Source organism: Podarcis muralis, chromosome 3 (assembly GCF_964188315.1).
Source record: "Podarcis muralis chromosome 3, rPodMur119.hap1.1, whole genome shotgun sequence".
In the NCBI taxonomy this organism is placed as follows: domain Eukaryota; kingdom Metazoa; phylum Chordata; class Lepidosauria; order Squamata; family Lacertidae; genus Podarcis; species Podarcis muralis.
The window spans coordinates 60,576,846-60,595,242 of NC_135657.1; the positions used below are offsets into that span (position 1 = coordinate 60,576,846).

Here is an 18,397-nt window from a genome sequence, read left to right on the forward strand (position 1 = left end):
CTCTGCCTGCCAGTTGTTGTTTTTTAAACTTTGAAAGCATTAACTTGCATTAACTCTGATAGTGCTGACTATCTGTAGCTTGCTGTCAGTGAAGAATTTGTGTATTTGCTGTGTGAGAATTAATGGTGCATGAAATTAAATACGCTAACAGGTTCTTTCCCCTTCTTTGATACTTAAATACGTGTGGCATTTAATTTTCTTATCTGTTTCTAGCTATAGAAGGCTGTCTTGTAAATAGCCACTCAGCTGCGGGGTGGATAAGACTTGTGCTCAGAAGGGTTACCACCTTTTCTCCTCCCCATCCCTGACCCCAAATTGATTGATACAGGTATGTGAACAGAAAGGCTAGTGAAAATGTTCTGGACTCATCACTTCTGTGGATTCATTCTAAGGCCAGTATAAGCAGGAGATTAGATCTAATATCTTGGCACTATAATTTATCCACTATACTTGAGTCATAATCTTCACTGTTCCAGTCCAACAAAAACAGGCCATTTATTACAGAAGGCAAGTAGATTGTTTTCCTCTTCTTCTGCAACCTTTTTCTCCTTTACCAGGGAGTAAAGCCCCACTTGAATTTACTTTCAATCCAAGCCATGCTTACTTAGAAGAAAATTCCTTTGCTAGATTCAGTGGAATTTTAGGAAATTTCAGGTATTAAGATTGTAACCTCAGTAACAAAACAGAGGAGCGGGAAATTCATTGTCTTTACATTTTAATGAGAAAGCTGTCTGCATGATTATGCAAAAGGCCTCTTAAAGAAGAGACATTGGTTGTATAAACACTGCTTAAGTAGACATCTGCTCACACAACTGGGACTTCCCCTCTCTCCCTCTGCAGCCCCACCTCCCCCAATCAATAGCTGAGTCTATGTACAGTGGTGCCTCGCAAGACGAAATTAATTCGTTCGGCAAGTTTTTTCTTCTTGCGAGTTTTTCGTCTTGCGAAGCACGGTTTCCCATAGGAATGCATTGAAAATCAATCAATGCGTTCCTATGGAGACCGTCCGGGGACAGAGGGGAAGCGCCGCGCGCCTTCCCCTCTGTCCCCGGACATGTTTAAAGCAAGGGGCGGCGGGGAGAAGATTGCTTCTCCCCGTTGCCTGCCCCGCAATCTCCGGGGACAGAGGGGATTCCCTCTTTTGAAGCAAGGGGCGGAGGGGAGAAGATCGCTTCTCCCCGTTGCCGCCCCTTGGTTCAAAAGGGGTCCGGGGAGAGAGGGGAAGGCGCGCGCGCCTTCCCCTCTGTCCCCGGAGATTGCGGGGCTGGCAACGGGGAGAAGCGATCTTCTCCCCGCCGCCCCTTGCTTCAAAAGAGGTCCGGGGACAGCGGGGAAGACGCGCTGCGCTTCCCCGCTATCCCCAGAGCTTGCGGGGCAAGCTTCGTTTTGCGAAGCAAGCCCATAGGGAAATGTGTCTTGCGAAGCGGCTAAGAAAACGAAAAACTCCTTCGTCTAGCGAGTTTTTCGTCTTCCGAGGCGTTCGTCTTGCGGGGTACCACTGTATTACTTGGTTCTACCTCAGTTTAGCTAACTGCTGGTTGAGCAAACTAAAGCTCTCCTTTGCACTTAGAAGTTTCATTTTCTGCTAGTGGTGACTCTATAAATATGAGGATACACACTGTTTATTTTAAATAAAAACATTTAATTAAAAATGCAGTAAAATGGCTACATACAATTTCAATAAAACGGACAATACAGCACAAAGCAATGCATATTGTAACAATAGCTGTTCCAAAGCAGCTCAAAAAACTATTTATTTTCTCAGGTTTTAGTTAACACATTGTGGCTGGTTTTTTAGATGCACACTAATGTTCGACTAGAAATCCCATTTAAAAAACTTTTGTATGAATAGACAACAAACTTGATGAATAAAAACAACTGCTTTACATTTAACAAGTACATGATGTAATGAAGATCAACCAGAATAAAAGACACTTATCATTTGCTAGCAATATTAAGAGGGTTTAATGGCCTCCATAAGTCCCACATACTTTAGTAAGGTTTGTGTCAGTAGAGGGTTTAAGAATTGTACTGAGAGTTTCAAGATAATGAGCTTAGATTTACAGCAGAGCCAAATTAGTTTCAGGATTCCTGTATTAATCCATTCCATATGGAGAAAATTATAGCGTGAAGTATGAGTAGAAGCTGTTAAGAAATGAAAGTGTGACATATTTTCTTAGAAATACGTGCTGCATTTGATTTCTTGGTTCTTTTAGAGCGAAACATAATGGCATTTAAGGTGTTTTATTTGCCTTGTTTCAATTGGAACTGGAGCTGGCAATGGGAAAGCATCTTAAAAGTGATTTTGAATCAACATTATTTGAGTGTAGTATTCAAATTGCAAATTATTTTACGTATTTGTAAACATTCATGCATTATTTAGGCATGATCAGGTGTGCAGCGAGAAGATAGAAAATGTACCTTCATTTTAACACAGTGGAGCTATTTACTTACATAACATAATTTCAATGATATTTTCAGTTTTCTTGACTCTTTTGATAGCAGAAAATGCAGGAATACTTTTTTTACATGAAATTTGGTTAGCCAAATGTATCTTTTGAGTCTGTTTAAGAAATAAAATCTAATTTATTACAGTTTTATCATTTCCTGCCTCCAAGAGGTTCAGGGCAGCATTCTAGCCCTGTGTGACAGAATACAGTAACTTTGTTTGCGTACAATACCAAACCATAGTTTTGTGCCTCATGACCAAGCTGTAGTGAGCCTCGGACCCACAGCCTTCTCCTTCGCCTGTGCAGCCAAGAAAAGATAGAAACTTTAGTTTTTATTAAGAACAGCTTGCTGTACCATCTGGACCCGGAACTGTTAGTTTAGAGAAGTTTATTGCTTCAGAAACTATAGTTCCAAGTCAGTTTGTTTTAACCAGTTAGTGTTTACCATTGCTTGGCAGTCTGGACGACACAACAGTGGTGAACCACAGTTCCAAACTCATTCCTGTTTGCTCAGGTTGCACTAAATTATGGGTTAGCCACATGACATGTGAAACATGGCACTGAGAGAGAAGCCCCCAATTTTTATAGTTTGAGCTTGCTTCTTCCTAGTCTCAGTCCTTCAAGCCCTCTTCAGGCATTTGCCTGGACACATGAGGCAGGTATAGGCAAACCAGGCCCTCCAGACGTTTTGGGACTACAACTACCATCATCCCTATCTAACAGGACCAGTTGCCTATGCCTGACATGAGGGCTACAACTGTGTCAAGAGAGTGGGGTGCAGATGCTTGCTCTGTCTCCTATATCCCCATGTATGGGTATCTCACAGACCTTAGTGCACGGAGATGTGTGTTCAGCTTAGACGACATGGAGTCTTCTAAGTACAACCAGAAGAATGCACATATATTACCCCTTCATATGTTCCTTCTAAACACATGGACGTCTGAAAATAAACTTCACGTGTGGGGATATTGGGGAGATGAGGCAGTGACCTTTGTTCGTTGTTAATTGTTAGGAGAATTTATAAGATTTATAAGATTGGAAACCTACACATTTTGGAAAGTTATGGGAATTTTGCATCGTGACACAGCTATTATACTATATAGTCACTAGGCATTACATAATTAGCTTTGTGTAGGATGGTAGACATTCCATATTAATATTTTCCAGATGTAAGGAGCTGAGGAATTATGTGTTTGGGTATGTATGGCAGGTGCATATTATCTGGTTAGTGTTGGGGTTTTTTAAAATATTTTTTCAGATATTGCATTCCTACTGCTACCAGCTTACATGATAATTGAAGCTGCCTGTCAAAAGCAGTCTAATACTACAGAAATATTTGGATAGTCCTTAATGGCTTTTCTGAGCAAACCTTTCATATTTGGGGGCAGAAATTTCTGGCATGTGAAGGTACAATTCATATATCTTGTGTGATTCTCATTATTAGGAACAGGACAGTTTTGCTATATTAACACAGCACACACATTCCAGAGTTTCTGTTTTCATTGTATCCATTACAATGCTTTCCTGACCATGGTATACCCTAGAAAATTTAATACTGTTCTAAGCTTTTAAAAATGAGTTTTCAGCATGACTTTATAATCCTAACAAGCATATCTGTTTTCTTTAAAGCCTTTGCTTTCCAAGACACATTATCCTTTATATGCCTATAATGTTCCTAAATTTCCTGAGATCTTCCTGCTGAAACAGCCACATTTTAGACTAAAATCTTAGCTGATGTGTTGATAACCTGCAAATGTCATAAATCAACTGGGGAAGGTGGGATTAAACACTGTGCATGGCGTTTCCGTGCGCTGCTCTGGTTCGCAAGAAGTGTCTTAGTCATGCTGGCCACATGACCTGGAAGCTGTATGCCGGCTCCGTCGGCCAGTAAAGCGAGATGGGCACCGCAACCCCAGAGTCGTCTGTAACTGGACCTAATGGTCAGGGGTCCCTTTACCTTTAATAGAATCAGAAGAGATGAAGAGTTGTCAGCACTACTTTGGGGTTTACTATCACAATATTGTTTGCTTTCTTAATTACATGGTGCAAATCTGTCCTGTGTGTTTATTTGCATGATGCAAGTATCATTGTCTTCACTGGGAATTACTAGTTGTTAAGTAATTATAGCATCTGTACATTCATATTGTGAAACACAATGGTTCTGAGGCTACTCAAAAGATTTCAACAATAGCCGTCAATCAATGTTGCCAATAAAATTTGGAGTTAAAAGATTTGTACATAGTTTCTGGAAACTAGAAAGGAAATAGGTTTCTGCTAAATTTCAAGAGACTCTTCCAGAAAATTGCAGTATCTAACTGGCTGCCAATATACAAACCAAACTTCTGCAGTATTTGTCTTGGCTTCAACATGCTCTAAACTGGGAAGCAGCCTAGCTGTGCTTCCTTCTTTGTGTTCATTTCTTGCATCGTATTTGGATACAAAATAAATCTAGTTTGTACAGGAAAAAGGATGTTCTCTAGCATAATATAGCCAAACTTTTAAAGAATTTGTTAAAAAGCAAGATTGCTTTCTTTATTATTATTATTTTTTAAGGAAGCTGTGGATTGCTTGAACAAACATGTCTGGATTTGATCAGGCACTTTATCCTTCTATTGGATGTTGATAGAGTAAGATTTTGGAAAGATTGAAGCAGCTCCCTGTGTACATTTTTCTGTCCTTCATGTTGTCTAAATGGCTTTGTTTTCAAACAGTGTGAAATCTATAAAAAATAATGTGTTATTTGTGAAGAACAAAAGTGTGCCATTCATGGTTGTAAAATGGGAAACCATTCCTGAAGTTTGGATTTGATATCCCGCTTTATCACTTCCCTAAGGAGTCTCAAAGCGGCTCACAATCTCCTTTCCCTTCCTCCCCCACAACAAACACTCTGTGAGGTGAGTGGGGCTGAGAGACTTCAAAGAAGTGTGACTGGCGCCAAAGGTCACCCAGCAGCTGCATGTGGAGGAGCGGGGACGCGAACCCGGTTCCCCAGATTATGAGTCTACCGCTCTTAACCACTACACCACGCTGGATCTCAATACTCTCAAGTATCCCAAACAAGGTAGTGTCTGCATTTACCAGGCTCCAGCTATCACAACCTCAAATAATTCTGGAGCACAATAAATCTATGTGCTATAACTGGATTGTGGACCAGTGTTCAGATGTCTCTACTGGCGACACTGGATATTGTTCTATTGCATAAATATGCAATTTAAGAATATATATATGCTTTTGAAATACTGCAAGTTAAAGTGCTGAATAGTCAAATAAAAAGTGATGAACTTGTACGTGTGAACCAGCATTTCCCCTTGATCAGATTTTGAGAAATCTCTTAGATCTAAAAAATCTTGGATTTTCTTCAGGTGCTTTGCTTAGTGGTGATAAGAAGTGTGTGTGTGTGCATTTTAAAGCACTTCGCCTTAATGAAGATGCCTGTATTTCTGTATTTGTGCCTAGATGCTACCAGTTGTCTGGTCTGAAATCCATGTGGTGGTACTAATCTCAAGCTAATTTGGGAGCTAGTGTTTGTAGAAACCCATAGTTAACGGGGGGAAATTTAGGCAAGAATTCCCATAATTATAAAACATAATACTGGTGGAGCCTTTCTTATTGCGGTTTTTCAAAGAAGGGCTTTGAGGGTAGTGCTCCTGTATTTTGTTTGCATTGAACAGTATCTTTGGATTGATAAAATCCCCATTGTACATAGTGAGCAATAGTGGAGTTGCTTTTTATATGTGAACATTTTTAATTTGAAGAAGCAGTGCATAAATAAAACATGTGCCTTGTTTGCAAAATAACCATTTTGTAAGAATACTGACATAAAAATAGCAACAAGGACACCCCCTTGCTTGTTGTTTTGTTTCTCTTGCACTTGCCAGTTAAACATACATTGGCATTTTAAATATGTCTGTATCTGCTGCCCCCTCCCCCCCACTTTGCCTGAAGGTAAATATTTTATCTTCTTGTCTTCCCTACTTTGGAATGAGTGCTTGTAATGCAGAAAGTTCCCCAAACGACTCCCATGAAACCTGTGTATCATTTATCAGCTTGATTACCATTTTGTAGGAAAACAAGAAAACATGTCATTCAGTACAGTCTTATCCTGCAGCCAAATTATTTAACTCCTAATGTGTCCTTCAGATTACTTGTACTCTGATTTCAACAAAGAAAATAAATGTTAGCTTCTGACAACCTCCAGAATTTGGGGTAGGTGGCAAAATGAGAACGAGGAAGTGTTTGTGAATCAAAAGATCTAAGAAACGCCAGTCAATATTTTATTACCATTATACAAAATGCATAGGAGACATAAGAGTGCTTGCCTTCTTAAGCAAGTAAGCTTGTCTTCAAAAGCCCCACTGGCTTGAATTATCATTGGGAATAGTGTGGGATATGGCCCTGGAGAATTCAGATGAAGGGACAGTTAGCCGGTATTGTTGGCAGGTATCTCTCTTATGTGAATGGAGAAGCAATTTAGAATCCAAACAAAAGTTCTCAAAGGAAACTAGCTTGGTACAGTGGTACCTCGTGTTACGTCCCGTCCCCCTTACGAATGCTGCAGGTCACGTGCTCCGCTAATCCGGAAGTAGATGCTCCTTGTTACGACCTTTGCCCCGGGATGCGAACGGAAGTCGCACTCCAGCGGCATGGCAGGAGCAGGAGGCACCATTAGAGAAAGCTCGCCTCATGTTACGAGCGGTTTCAGGTTACGAATGGACCTCCGGAACGGATTAAGTATGTAACATGAGGTACCATTGTACTAGAGAGTTGCTACACACACACACACACACACACACACACACACACACACACAGGCATGGGAAGGAGCAGACAGTCAGGGAGAAACTCTCCAGTGCTTTGTCTTCTGTACTGAAGCCTAGACAACGAGTGAACTTTTGAGGCATAATCCTTGTTAGTAAAATGAAAAATATAAAGCTGACCTGTGTAGTATGTTTTCCTCAGTGGAAGAATGCTCATGAAGAGGTATAAAAAGTATACATCTGCATCTCCTGAGAAACAAGGCGGCAAGTTGGAAAGTCAGAGAGGCAGAGAAATGGTGGATCTCTGCTTAAATGCAAGGCGAGAAAAAAAGACCTTTTTGGGGTGTTAATGCTGTGAACCCTCCCATCACAGGCTCAGGTTATTTGTTTGTTGTTGTTGTTTAGTCGTTTAGTCGTGTCCGACTCTTTATGACCCCATGGACCAGAGCACACCAGGCACTCTTGTTTTCCACTGCCTCCCGCAGTTTGGTCAAACTCATGCTGGTAGCTTCGAGAACACTGTCCAACCATCTTGTCCTCTGTTGTCCCCTTCTGCTTGTGCCCTCCATCTTTCCCAACATTAGGGTCTTTTCAAGGGAGTCTTCTCTTCTCATGAGGTGGCCAAAGTATTGGAGCCTCAGCTTCACAGTTACGGTATATATGTGTGTAAATAAACCATATATCATAAAGACACCAAAGTCTCCACTGTGCCTCATTTCCAAAAGGAAATACAAAACCTGGGTAAGCCCGGAACCTCTGGATTCTTGCACCGCTCAGAGATTGCAGTAGCGTACAAAAACATCATTCTCCTTTTTTAAAAAACTAGTTTTTAGTTTCTGTAAAAAAATATTCAGTGGCTTTTAACGATAGAATTGTAATGTTTGCAATGTTACGAGCAATGTTCTTATAGGTGACATTTTTCTTCTTTAAAGTTTCCACCCTATTGGTCAACAACATTCAAACCACATGTTCCTTTATGCCTTCTTAATTATAGAAAGTAAAAAGGTTAATATTGTGCCTTCACAACTAGCATTTTGTACTGAGTTTCATTTTAAACATGATGAGTTAAGCATTTTGATGTTAAGTATGCATTGTGTGTCCTGCATAATATGAAGCAGAAGACAGTTCCAACATATAAAACACAGGTGTTTTAAAAATTGTGCTATACTGTTATCTGCTTGATGTTTTATACAGAGGATGAAAATTACACAACCATCTGATATCCATTCTTTGAGAATGGACATGAAAGTTAACTTCCTTTCTCTCTCTAAAAAAACATCCAAAACTCTTTCCTTTTAGCCAAGTGCTCCTTATAAAGAAAGGGAGAAGCTATTTGTGGTTAAAAGGACAGTTTGCTGTAGAAGATTTCTGCATTATGAAGCCGCAACCACATCCACACCCAGTCTTGAAGAACACATGTGGAACATGATACACTAACTCAGCGGAGTCTTGGATGTGGTACTTTCTCTTGAGATTGTTGTTTGGAGAGGAGCCATGTTTGAGTACAAAACCCCTCAAGAGAAATCCGATTAAATTTAATCACTAGGCTGGCTGAAGGAGTTGGGGCTCAACAGTCGCTGAACTCGGGGTCACTGGCAGGGAAAGCTTAAAAATTGGACTGGGACTCTTCATTTATGCTGTGAACATGTGTTTCCAAATGTACCTCTGATGAGATAACAGGAATGGGATAGGGTCATTCCTTTTCCTGTTGATGCTTAGTGGCAAATGCTTCTTCTTCCTGGCTGCCCCTCTCCCCCCCCCTCTCCCCCTCCCCCTCCCCCCACTCCAATTTCTAGTTTAGGAGCTTGGCAGGAGTGGAGAATGTTTAAAAATGGACCTTGGGGACGATCAGCTGGCAGGACTGATTTTAGGGGGAGGTGATCCAAGTTATGAGGTTTTTAAAAAACTATTTTTAGCTACTCTATGTAAGGATAGGGTAGAAGCTGGTAAGTTTTATTTATTTTTACATTGTACGGTATTTTTGTTTGTTTGTTTACACCTCATAATATAATAAAAAGCGGTTAATGTTAAAAGAATAAAAAGGTGATAATGATGTTCAGTAACATTCCCTAAAAACTAGATAAAAACAGAATGATATATATCACAGATAAAATTGAGTGATGTACAGACCAGAGAATTAAAAACGAAGCTTCTCAGAATCCAGGAAAGCTCTGTTTTCTGTAGCACAAAGTATCTGAGCCTTTCATCTGTATGGGCAAGTCAGTTGTTTCACAGTGCCATCTTGTGGCCATACCTTTCAATTTAATGCCAGATTCTCTATACTAGAAAAGTGGCAGCCTCTGACTTTTTATATATATTAGGAATATTTTATGAGCAGTTGAACATGATTCAGAAGCAGATACAGGATGATTCTATGATTGTTTTCTGTCAGTCTTTCTAACTTCAATGGAAGCCTTCCAGAGAGAGGGGGAGAGATGCATGTGAGCTGTTTATGTGAGATGGGGAAGTCTGTATGAAAGTGTCATCTGTGTGAGAGAAGAAAAGACGCACTCGGGCAGGGAGATAAGCGGTGTATGTGGTGTTTGAGGGAAAATATGTATGTAGTGTGTGTTTGTGTATGTGGTAAGTGTGTGTGCAAGAGAAAGTGAGAGAGAAGTGTTGCCACTTCATATATTTTTCCTGGTGCTGAAGAATTAGCCCTGTTGTTTATAGATAGCACAGCATGTATCTGTGTGTAAATCAATATTTTGTGATTTCCACAATCAGGACCAGCAGAACATAAGTGACTTCTCATGGCAAGCATGAGATTGTGGCAATGACCACATGTTCTCTAGTTGTCTGTTATCCTGCACCACCATGGCAGCCATGTTGTGTTGCGTTGTCTTCCCGTCCCCCGCCCCGCCCTCCTCCATGGCAGCCATTCTGTGCCTGGTGCTCACAGGACTTATTCAAAGTTCAGAATGGTCCGAAAAGATCGGCAACTCCTGGTTCGGATTATTTATTTCCTGGTTCGTATTTAGAAGCTGCTTTCAACTGTCTCTAGTGACATAAGTGAAAGTATCCATAGACACCCACGAAAAAGTAAAATATCTTCATGCAGCCAGGCTGGGGCACAAATGTGTCCACTGCAAAATGGAGAAATAAATATCTGACATCAATATCCTTTCTGCTCCCCCTCTTCAGTGCTGACTCAACATTCTAAGTCAAGGTAGAATGGTAGTATATGTGGGGGTGGTTGGGAGGAATGGAACGGAATGGAGAGGCTAGGGCCCTGAACAGCAGCAGCCCACATTGCAACATTTTGTTGCAGACCTGCCACTTATGACTTGTACTGCATTGCAAACCTGATTTTTGAATTAGCAGTTCCATGTTAGGATTCATTTAGATAATTGACTGAAAACATATTGAAAGACAAAACGGTGTTTGTGTGTCAGGTTGTATGAAGGAGAGCTAGGGACACCTCACTCACCCGCCCCAAGGGAAGGGCTAGAAGTAGTGCTGAAGCTACACCAGCATGTTGTAGCTGGAAAGGGGCGTGTGCATGGGGGAGCAGCCCTGTGAGCTGCTGGACAGGGAGAAGGAAGACACAGGAGGAGATGGTGGCAACTTCCTGCTGCTGCTGTGAGGCAGCCCAAAAGGCAGCAGAATATGGCCCCAGCCTTAGCAGAGCCACGCGTCCAGCCTGGGTGTCAGCCCCCCCCCCCCCCAAGTTCAAGAGACGGAGCTTGAAGACCTCACCAGAGCAGCGATTCCAGAGGCCAGACAGGGGTGCAAAGTGGGGAGGAGACCTGAAGACCTCCAGGGGTGAAGGACCAAAGAGGCTCCCAAGGAGGGGAGACGACCCCCTCGCCGCCCACCCCAGGAGCCCAGAGAGAGAGAGAGAGGTACCAGAGGAAGGCAGCCCCTTCATGTCCTTCCTGCCGAGTGCTTTGCCTCACAAATGCCTGCATGTTCCTGTCGCACTCTCTTCTCTCCAAAGGCGGTGGCCATATGGTGGGCAGGGCCAGAGCAGTGGGTCAAGCAAACACGCCGGGAGGTGGAAGACGGGGCCAAAAAGGAAAGCCAGTTGTGGCTGAAGCAGGACAGAAAGCCTTGGTGGCACACACACAGACACACAAAACAAGAAAACCGGGGGGGGGGGGGGATGACTTGCTATATGTGCAGGAAATTCCGGACATGTCTTAAAATTCTAAAATCCCCCCGGTTGCCATTTTAGATGTCCAATTTACATACATGTCTGGAATTTTCCGGACATATGGCAAGCCTAGGTTTACTCAACCAGTTTCCCACTTGCTGACAGATGGTTTGGGGGTGGGTTGTACTGCTACATCATCAGTTGTACTGTTTGGATAGCTGCGCTTCTAAGCAGTTTTGTGTCTGAATGTTTTTCTCACGAAGCAGTGTCTGATCAGTCATGAGTTAGACTTGTTTTGGACAACTATTCTCAACTTACAGATACTGTGTAAAAAAGCTGTGCCTAGTAACTGGACAAATTCTTTCAGTATTATTTAATGTGGCTGGACTATGTCCCTTAATTGGCTAAGAATGAATTCTGATATCTGAAGAGAAAAGGCTGAGGAAGTGGATTATGTATGAGAACGTATGATCACTATTTTTTAAAGCAGACTGCCTTAGGGAGCAACCGTTTTGAGTCTTTTAATTGTTCAGCAGTTGCTGTGCTGAGTCATCAAGGATGAAATTATAAGGATTGCAGGGATAAAATTAGCATGAGAGCAGTTCCAAAACACAGATAAATCAGTGTCTGTTTTGCTCACTGAACAGAAACTTTTAAAACCTTAAGCTAAAATGTGTGGGAAAATATACTTTGTTCATAAAGAAATATTAGAGCTGCCAAGTAAAATACTTGTGACTTTTTTTTTTACATAAATACAAGGGACAGCATGTATGACAGGAGTGGGGAAAATGTGGCTCTCCAGATGTTGTTGGTCCAGTATTCAGTGTGTCTCCCATTCTTCCCAGCCCCGTTGAAAGAGGCGGTCATTAAACTGCTTCTTAAAAAAAACATCCCTGGACCCGGCCAATATGGCCAACTATCGCCAAGTCTCAAATCTTCCATTCTTGGGCAAGGTGATTGAGCGGGTGGTTGCTGAACAACTCCAGGCATGCCTGGAGGATGCAGACCATTTGGATCCCTCCCAGTTGGGATTCAGGCCTCATAATGGGACTGAAACTGTCTTGGTCGTGCTGGTCGATGATCTCTGGCAGGCTAGAGACAAAGGTGAGAGTTGTTTCCTAGTTCTGCTGGATCTCTCAGGAGCTTTTGATACCATCGATCATAACATCCTTCTGGACCGTCTAGAGGAGCTGGGGGCACTGTTATACAGTGGTTCTACTCCTTCCTCCTGGGCCGTGTCCAGAAAGTGGTGTTGAGGGATGAGTGTTCAGACCCCTGGGCTCTCACTTGTAGGGTGCCTCAGGCTTCCGTTCTCTCCCCCATGCTTTTTAACATCTACATGAAGCCACTGGGAGAGATCATCAGGGGGTTTCGGCTGGGTGTTCATCAGTATGCAGATGATACCCAGATCCACCTCTCTTTTAAATCAGAACCAGTGAGGGCGGTGACGGTCCTGTGTGAGTGTCTGGAGGTGGTTGGAGGATGGATGGTGGCTAACAGGTTGAGGTTGAATCCTGACAAGACAGAAGTACTGTTTTTGGGGGATAGGGGATGGGTGGGTGTGGGGGACTCCCTGGTCCTGAATAGGGCAACTGTGTCCCTGAAGGACCAGGTATGCAGCCTGGGAGTCATTTTGGACTCACAGGTCAATTCTGTGTCCAGGGCATCTGTCTACCAGCTCCAACTGATATGCAGGCTGAGACCCTACCTGCCCGCAGACTGTATTGCCAGAGGGATGCATGCTCTAGTTAGCTCCCGCTTGGACTACTGCAATGCGCTCTACGTGGGTCTACCTTTGAAGGTGACTCGGAAACTGCAGTTAGTCCAGAATGCGGCAGCTAGACTGGTGACTGGGAGTGGCCGTCGAGACCGTATAACACCAGTCCTGAGAGATCTGCATTGGCTCCCAGTACATTTCTGAGCACAATTCAAAGTGCTGCTGCTGACCTTTAAAGCCCTGAATGGCCTTGGTCCTGTATATCTGAAGGAGCGTATACCTGGCCTAGCTGGTGATATAGTGTGGCCTTGCAAAGTCTGGAGGCATTTCCTCCCCTACTTCCATGGGTGGAGTCAGGGACTGACTGGGGAGGGACCTAGTGATTTGTGTTCAGATCATTGGACCTCTCTCCTACCCTCCAAACTTATACTTGCAGTTGTCCCACAGCCATCTCAGAAACCACTGTTGCCATCTATGGGGAGAACCCTGAAGGGGTTGGTTAGAGTCTTGGTCGTCTCTCATTTATGTAGCTCTCTGCATTGCTGCCTGAATGATGCTGACTAATACTGTATGGACACTGCTGCTGCACAGCTGCTCAGTGGGTGTAGGAAAGCGGTTGGAAGATGGCCAGTGTCCTTCAGTTCCTGGCTTCATATGCCTCTTGTGGCCTGGAAAAGTGCCTGTCCTTCTTCTAGCGCTCCAGAACACCACTTGTACAGCAAGGACTGGGTGTTTATTGCTGGTGTTTTCAAGTGTAGAGAAGTTAGGATGAAGGGGTCCACTGTTTTCAGGCTCAGCTTTTATTTATCTGGCCTGTTGGACTTCTGGGAAGAGAGTTGGAACTGGAGTGTGAGCATTTCATCATCTAATCTTCCCTTTGTTGTCTTCCCTTTTACTTTCTTTATTGTGATTCTCATGTTAGATACCTCTCACCTTGAGGCAGGAAGTCAGCTGGCCTGGATGTCATGTGGGAGTTGCGCTTCAGAAAGATTCTGGGGACTGTTTTCTGGTCCCAGAACATAGTTCCTTCCCATCTAGCTGATCTTGTTCACTTGTAAAGAACAGAAATTCACCGTTAAGTATGGAATTTTGTTTCTGCATATTATTCCATTTTCTTATATACAGTTTTACAGCCCTGTGTTATATTGTGAAATTGTCAGTTGGAATTCCTAGGGCATAATCTAGTTAAAGTTAAATACTCTTTGGTCTCACTGATTTCAACAGATTTAACATGTGCTTAGCTCTCTCACTGAAATAAATAGGATGTAAAATGCATGACTGGCTGGATTGCACCCTAAAGACTGTTGTGATTCCCTCCTCTTGGGACTATTTGTCAGTACAAATAATCCAATGTGGGATAAATCCAGTACTGTATTTTTCAATTTCAATTTGTGTAAATTATATTGGAGAAATAATGAGGTAAAACTGACATCTTTCTGGCAAAATAAATTTCATTTAAATTTGAACAGTTTATCTCTTTTCTCTACATCTACCTTAAGTTTTTATTGTAAGAGAAAGTGTTATGAAATAAAATACGGACTACCTGAATTGTAATTTTTGCTTCATGAACAGGGACCGCCATGTAACTGCTGACCTTATCACAATAAATTGAGTTAACCTCCTCTTCCTCAAATAAATATTATGGCAAAATGACATGGTGCTTTAAAATAAACATCACATCATATCATTGCTTTTTGTGTTGCAGAAATGGGAGAATTCTCAGTTGTTAATCCTAATTTTCATGTTCAGTTCTGTTCATTTTATCAAGCTGTGGCATGGAGCCAATATTAGTATTTGGAATATTTGAAGTTTTGATTTCTACCAGAAATTAGGAATTGTGCCTCTGAAATTTGATTGCCTCTTAATTTTCCACTTTCTCTAGATTCTTATCCCATAAATTGAAGTCATCTAGAGATTATTATGCTACAATCCTGTTTACCTGTTAACACTATTATTTGAAGGAACATTTAGTGTTGTTGTGGTTTAGTCGTTTAGCTGTGTCCGACTCTTCGTGACCACCAAAGCACGCCAGCACATTTAGTGTAGTTTTGTTAATTGCATTGCTATATTTATTTGCAGGTTTCAGTCAAATAACTTCATATGCCATGTGCTTTACTTCTAGGGGTGTAGAATTTTTTTTTTTAGTGGGGTGTATGTGTTGCCTTCAAAGGGGACAATATAAATACAGCCTATTAAATTATTTACTGAAGACAGTTGGCCAATCCATTGTTCAAGGAGCCAAAGGTCATTTTGGTGTGCCTAGCTGATTCATAGGTAATCTGATACAGTACTTGGCTGTTTGTTTCCCAGGCAGACGATGAACTTTATCCTTCCATTATGAGTCACACAACTGTAACTTTACAGGGGAGAAGGAATTACTTCTGAAAGGTGCTGAAGAATACGTATGCATGCTGAAGTAATGATGTCTCTCATGAGACAACAATTGCACCATAACCGGTGGCACTTCTTTGCCAGAAATGCATTTTTTTTTTGTCTTTAGCTGTTTTTTGTCAAGTTTGCTTTGTTTTGAATTAAAAACACAGGGCCTGTAGTCCTGGAACTAGTCTTGCACAAGAGGATTATTACTGGTTTATGTGAATGGAGGGTGGGGTGGGGTTATTGGTTCTGTTCTTGTTTTTATTATGTATTTTGTGTTTTTTATCTTCTCTTTTTATTTTGTGAAGCACGATGAGATCTGTGGATGAAAGGTGGTATACAAATTTAAATATTAATAATAATGGAGTCAACTAGTGTTGGTTTCTCATGCTTACAGAGTGAATTGGTATCATGTATTGTGGTTTATGGGGTGTCTTCAAGGAGTTCCTTTTTGAGCTATAGTGCTTTTGTTGACAAAACCCCTAAATATAAATCCATTAGCTCCGTGAGATCACATTCTGAGAAAGTGGTCAAAATCATTGGCTCTTTCATGGGGGGATGGGGTACATTGGAATTTTGTGGTGTTTTCTCACTCTTTTCATGCAGACTTCCTCCAACAGTTTCAGGAAAACTGAATACAATGTACTGTATAGAATTCAGTAGTTAATTTGCTTTCTTATCAAACATTTAATCTAATTTAACAATGGCAATCCTATCTGTGTGCTTCTGTAATGAAAAGTGAAGGTGTTTAAAACATAGCATAAGTGAAATTTGTAATAGGAAAGTATAGGAGAAAAGTCATGTATGTAACTGTATATTGAAAACTTCCTGTTTGTTTGTAGCTCTCGTTCTCACCACCAGTAAAACTAGCAGTGTTTTACAGACTTACAACATCTCTCCTATGTGTAATGTATGCCCATTGTAAAATAAAACATCATGTGCCACTTAAATTTGAGCTTTTTATTGCTCCTTGTATAAGTTGGCTGAGGTGCCCTTGAGTTATCTTCCCTGCTCAGAAGTTTGCACTGCTGTTAGCTGTCTGCCACAGAAAGGAGGAGTTTGCTGCTTCTACAGCTGTGCCTTTGGGGGAGAGAGAGAGAAGAGAGAGCCTATCATATTTCACCCTAATCCTAAGCGATTGCTTTAGCCAGCCAGTCTCTTTTATTGTTAAAGAGAATCCTTCTGAAGATTGTTCCCCAGGCTTTTCATTTAAGGGCAAACAGGATGGACGGACTAAAGAATCAGAATGGCAGTGCCATTTCCTTGCAGAAAAGAGAAAGCTGTTCCAATTTGTATCCTGGTCTGGCAACTTGTTAGCAGCATGTACATCTCCCTGATCCAAGAAGCTGGTTTTTTTGTTTAAAGAAAATGTGATAGAAGAGAACGCTGGATTACAAGCATATCGGTGGAGAATGTTACTGAGCAGAGGAGATGGACTTTGGTTGAAACCTGGAAAAAACGGAAAGCTGTGTCCCTCGGTGTTGTGCTCCTACACAATCCTCATCTGAAGGTTGTTTTCAGGGTGCCGTGGTGTTTTTCTTTCTTCCGCTGTGTTTTGTTTGGCAGCTCACAAAGTACTGTAGGCAGAAGCAGCCTCCGGGAATTGTACAGGCACAATCGCTTGGTTCTGTGCACCATGCAGATTTAAACAGTGCATGTGTTTTCTTTAAGTTTAAAGAAACATGGTTATTCTATATTAGATAAAAAGAAAAAGGAGAAGGCTACAAGGGTGATTTTGAAAGTTGCATACTCCAGTGGATTTATTTATTTTTTGGGGGGAGAAATGAAAAAAGAAAGTGCCTCAAAGTCATTCCGGTTTAAACATAATCCAGGATCCCTCTCGCGTGCTGTGAGCTGGATAAACTTCTCTACCTTGTCCAAGCAGACAAAAAGGCTGTTTCGCAGCGATGGTGAACTCACATCTATATGTGGGCAGCAGGTAGAAGAGGATGAGAGCTGGACCTACAGACCCCAGCACAGAAACGGTGATTTTTTGTTTGTTTGTTTTCAAATATGCAGTTAATCATTTAATTGTATTATTGCTTATAATCTTTTACTTAATTAAATCCCTTCCCCCTCCTTCCATTTTCCCCACATGCTGCCTTTCATTTGACCTTTTGGTTTCTGTGGCAAGTGTTTCCTCATAGTGTATCCTTCTGCTTTGTAGTATGCTACTCAAAGCCCTCATTCCCACCAGTCGGAAACAGTGTTCTCATATCAAGGCTTCTTAACATGGCAGCTGTATTGTGATAACTGTCCAGCCCACAGCAAGGAGTTGCATAGAGATTTACAACTGTATAAATGGGTTAAAACAAAGCAGAACTATGGTTTTACCAAAGTAATTTATTTTCCATACATTTTTGGAGTTCAGGGGGTGGATGGATATGTGTAGATGGATATGTGTAGAACAGAGATGAACAGAAAGCTTGTGCACGTAAGGGTGGGTGTCATAAAGCAAAAGGTAAAAAGGATTTCCCCCCTTTTCCACCTGTTGTAGGGGCATGAAATGTGCTGCAAGGTGGGAAGAAGGGAATGGGCATGTATATGCTGATAATGGTGATGACATAGCAGTAGTAGCTGCTGATCTGCCTGTATTTTGCTATGCAGAGATATCATATATTATGTGCATTTCTGCAGATAGTGAAATAGACTTTTCACACAGTACAACCCTGCACACTTATCACCAGAAGCACCCACTCATGTTGTATCATACTGTTGTGGTGCACTCAGCTTATGGGGACTTTATCACCTGATCCTCCTCCTAGTCCCTTCTCAAACCCTAGCTATATACTTCTATCTTACTAATCATATGTATTTTGGAAGTATGCCCGATATTTAATCAGAACCTGGCAGTACAGGTGCATGAGGTTCATTGCATGTTGAAGTAATCATTATCCATTTTGGCAGATTTTGAAAGAACATATAATCCAGTGCATTACCAACTAGTCCATCAGATGGTGATGGATTGTCTTCCTGATAGCCTTCTGTGCTTAGCAGGTGA

The 18,397-nt window shown here is 41.7% G+C and overlaps 1 protein-coding gene across 5 annotated transcripts in view; it reads left to right on the forward strand.

Moving 5' to 3' along the window:
• The window catches only part of NHSL1 (NHS like 1), a 148,259-nt gene that overhangs the window by 33,994 nt on the left and 95,868 nt on the right, over positions 1-18,397 (forward strand). For 2 of the 5 annotated variants that reach the window (XM_028723549.2, XM_028723552.2), the window contains exon 1: positions 16,453-17,381. The exons of the other annotated variants lie outside the window; for them this stretch is intronic. In XM_028723549.2, the coding sequence (XP_028579382.2) occupies positions 17,180-17,381 (202 nt within the window). In that variant the 5' untranslated portion in view covers positions 16,453-17,179. Of the gene's footprint in view, positions 1-16,452; positions 17,382-18,397 lie in introns of those variants that run through there. 5 annotated transcript variants of the gene reach the window in all.